This window comes from Quercus robur, chromosome 1 (assembly GCF_932294415.1).
Source record: "Quercus robur chromosome 1, dhQueRobu3.1, whole genome shotgun sequence".
Lineage (NCBI taxonomy): Eukaryota > Viridiplantae > Streptophyta > Magnoliopsida > Fagales > Fagaceae > Quercus > Quercus robur.
The window spans coordinates 30,343,439-30,347,327 of record NC_065534.1 but is presented as its reverse complement, the minus strand read 5'-3'; the positions used below and the strand labels follow the sequence as shown (position 1 = coordinate 30,347,327).

Genomic DNA, 3,889 nt, shown 5'->3' with positions numbered 1-3,889 from the left:
GCTCGTCCCATCAGCCACCTTCCCAAACCCTCTGTGAGTTGCGGCGACCAAGGCCGCACTGTTCAGGGGTCATCCTCAGCAATGTTTCTAGGCCATTTGGGCTTTCTTTGTCCGTCCTCGGCCGTTTCTCCCTCCTCGGCGCGGGTTTTGGGTCCGGTATAAAGTGGGCCGGGGTTGTCAAATTCTTTGGCCCTACAATAGCTCCTCAAAATCCTGCTGTCCAGCTCCTCGGACGAAGAGGAGGGTTTTGGTGACATTAGGCCTCTGTCATGGCTTGTCAAGTCTTGTCCTCCATTAATGCCAGAGCCTCTTCGCTTGCCCGAGGCACGTTCTTGGCGCCTTGGTATATGAAGCGTGTCTTCATTAAATTCTGGCAGCTCTGTGCTCCCCACGTTCAATGGTACGATGATAATCTAATGGTGGAGAGTTCCTTACCTTTATGGGCGGGAAAACCCGCATAGTTACTTTTAATGGGAGATATAAATACCCATTTTGAACTGATTTGTCTCTTTTACCTTTGCACTTAAGAGTTCTTGCGCACATATCCTGGGTTCAGTCAAACTTCCAGCCAAACTCAAGTCTCTTTCCAGCATAAAAAGCTTGTCCGAGGAGCTTTTTCTCATTTCTGTAAGTTTTCTTCTCTCTCCAACTCACGTTTTCTCTCTTCGAAGTTTATCTTTCTCTTGTTCCTCTCCTTCTTTTGTCATCCCTTGAGTCTCTTTAGCGGTTTTTAGAGATGGGTAAATTTAAAAATTTAGTTGAGACCGAAGAGGCAATGGAAAAAATTCATCGCCGATTATAGGATACCCCCCAATGTAGGTTTGAGGTACTGTGAGGAAGGGGAATGGCACTTTAGGAGAAACGCAGGTGAGGTGGTGATTCCCCTACTCGCCTTTATAGAAGGAGGTGTAAGAATCCCCATGGGGCCAGTAATGAGGGATTACCTTAGGCACTTCCGATTAGCTCCCACCCAGTGCGGTGCTAATGTGTTTAGGATCCTGGGTTGTGTGGATGCCTTAAACGAGAAAATGGGGCTAAGATTAACCCATCACGACCTAAACTGGTGTTACAACCTTCAACTCTTGAAAGGCAAATCCTACTATATGAAGATGAGGGATGATAAGGTTCGGCTTATTCAGTGGCTCCTCGAGTCCAGCAAAGGGTTAAATAAGGACTTTCTCATTATGTCCGGGGAGTGGCACGATGGCCTTCATTGCCCAACAGAGGAGGGGGAATCAGGTGGGGTATAGAGAGTAGGAGAGGGCTAATCTTCTATGCCATCATAACTTGCACAGTTTGGTTACTAATATGAACATGTCTTCTTTTTGCAGATCCACACGCCTTTCAACGACACTTCCACCTGATCAACCGGGGAGATTTAGAGATTATTCTCAAGGCGACGGTTTTTGTAAACAAAGCGGACAACCAAGTCAGAGCCGTTCACAAGATCTTAGGGTACGATCCTATCCAAAAGTCATTTACCGCCCCGAAATACGTAATCAAAGCTAACGATCCTCGGCTTCAGAAAATCACTGTAGTAGAGCATGAATTTCTGATACCTGAAGGATCTCCTATCCTAGAGGGCATCCCGTTGGTCGGCTCTTCTTCGTCCTACCAAGCAGCGGAGGCCGAGAGTGATTTGGGTTTGCCCGAAAAAGGATTCGGTGTGTTTGACCAAGCTAGTCCGTCCGAGGATCCTTCTGGTGACTTCGGTGACCCCCGACTTGTCTGAGGCGGATCTCTTGTCAGCGAGGACATCTTTTCAGGCGGAGATGGGTTTTAAGAGAAAGCCCCAGACAAGCCTATTCGACCTGATTGAGGGCCAGCCGGGGAAGGATGCGCTAGGGAAGTCACAATCCAACCCTCCTCCTCCTTCACCACAGCCTCAACCTGTTCAGACCAGGTCTTCTCCCTCTCGATCGCAGCCACCCTCTCCCCGACCCAAACTTCCAGCTCCTCCCCAATCGACTTTGCCTCCTCGGCCTGAGCCCACCGACTCAAAGAGGAAGAGGATTTCGAAGGGCAAAGAGCCAATGGATGGGGGGAAGTCTCGCTCCTTTCAAGAGGAGGGTGAAGCCCCACGGGCTCGAAAGCAATTAAAGATTGGGCATCAAGGCCATGGAAAAGAGGTCGATGCCCAACCTGCGCCCCAGGCTTAGCTTCCTGCCCCAATGCTTCATGGGGAGCTGCTGATGGACAACGCTTCCCTAAGGGACTTCCAAGGCGGCGAAGGCACTTATGTGGCCAACGCGTTGGAGAGGACCCTGTTGCTCCCTACTGATATGGATGAATTGAGGAATTTGAGGAGGCAAGAGGTCTTCCTCAATATTAAGAGGTATTTGGGCATGGTAAGGTTTCTTACACTGGTGACTCCGTTGGTTTCTGCTCCTTGAACTTCCATTTATCGTGTGTTTGTTTCGATGGGCAGGCAGTCCAGGCCACCTATAGGCTAGAGGAGGACACCAAGAAGCAGCGTAAGTTCGTGGAACTTGAGCGTAATAAGCGCGTGGAGGCTGCGCGGACCCTCAAAAACTTCGAGGCTGACCTCACGAAGGCTAAGGAGGAGCTAAAGGAAATGACCAGGGCCAGGGACAGTGTTGAAGCAGGCCTGGCCGGTGCCCAAAGACAGGCCGAGGACCAGACGAGGCGCTTGCTCGAAGCCGAGGGACAATTGAAGATTGCCAAGGAGCAGATCGACGATTTAAAGAAGAAGCTGTTCGAGGCAGAGAATGCTAAGGGCGTCGCAGAATGGGCCAGGGACGAGGCCTTGAGGGCCAAGACAGAGGCGAAATTCGCTAGGACGGAGGCCAAGAGCTCTAAGGAGAAAGCCGAGGAGGAGGCTTATGACACGAGGGTGGCTGATACCCAAGCCATTCTCAAGGCTCAAATCCCTGGAGTATGCAAGCTTTACTGCTCCCAGGTTTGGAATGAAACCCTCAAACAAGCTAGGGTGGAGGCTTCATCAGATCTGTGGAAGGCGGAGAAGGTATACTAACCTCTGGCCATCTGTGAGACCGTCCCTGCCAGCTCCAAGACTGTGAATGCTCAAGAGAAGGCTGAGGCTGCTCGGCCCGAGGCTGCCCTGGCCGTGTCCACCCCTAACGAGCCAGCCAAAGGGGGCGAGCTTCCTGGGGTGACAGAAACACATGGAAGTTCGAATCCTGAAGCACCCCAAGAGGTTGCCAGATCTATAGTCATTGCTTAGGACTCTCACGCCGAGGAGCCACCTTTCTTGGTTCAGCCCCTTCAGACCATTTCCCCGGTTGATGTCCCCCAGGGTCCTGAGGCTAATCCTGCTCAGCTCCCCAAGGAAGGGGATGTCTCCCAGGGTCTTGAGGCCAATCCTACTCAGCTCCCCAAGGAAGGGGCCAAAATAAAATTGAAGAAGTAGGGTTCCCGGCCAACTTTTGTATTGGTTCTAGTTTAGTTTCTAGTTAGTTCTCTTTCATTTTAAGGACCTTGGGATGGTTTGTAATTAAATTTTTTTACTACATGTATGAAATTCCTTTCTTCCTTTTTCTTTTGAATTATGCATTTATTGTCATCACTGCTATTGCTATTACTACAAATCTCGTGTCTTGTGAATTGGTTATACTAATGGGTATGAATGGTTGCGTACATAATATATTTGAAATTAAACCCCTAAATTCTAACTCGTCGGCATCAAGGGGACGCTTAGTTTGCATCTACCCATGTTTTTAGAGGGCTGAGTGTATGATCTGAGGTACCGAGCGTGTACTTAAGTCACATTCACAACCTTTACGATTCTTGAAGTAACTAGTTTCCCCATAGGTTTGAGTCCGAAGACCATGCAAGACCTTGGTTCTGTCTAGTACTTAGATTTTCTTGGAGTAGCTAGTTTCCCCGTAGGTTTGAGTCCGAGGACCAT

At 49.6% G+C, this 3,889-nt stretch overlaps 2 protein-coding genes across 2 annotated transcripts; both read left to right on the top strand.

Annotated features, from left to right (window-relative positions):
• Positions 1 to 1,772: 1,772 nt before the first annotated feature.
• Positions 1,773 to 2,159, top strand: LOC126698811 (uncharacterized). The gene has a single exon (XM_050396317.1). The coding sequence runs from the start codon at positions 1,773 to 1,775 to the stop codon at positions 2,157 to 2,159; it is 387 nt and encodes a 128-aa protein (XP_050252274.1).
• Positions 2,160 to 2,171: 12 nt separating this feature from the next.
• On the top strand, positions 2,172 to 3,391 carry LOC126698744 (uncharacterized). The gene is made up of 3 exons (XM_050396198.1): positions 2,172 to 2,348; positions 2,429 to 2,986; positions 3,278 to 3,391. The coding sequence occupies exons 1-3, from the start codon at positions 2,172 to 2,174 to the stop codon at positions 3,389 to 3,391; spliced, it is 849 nt and encodes a 282-aa protein (XP_050252155.1).
• Positions 3,392 to 3,889: the final 498 nt, after the last annotated feature.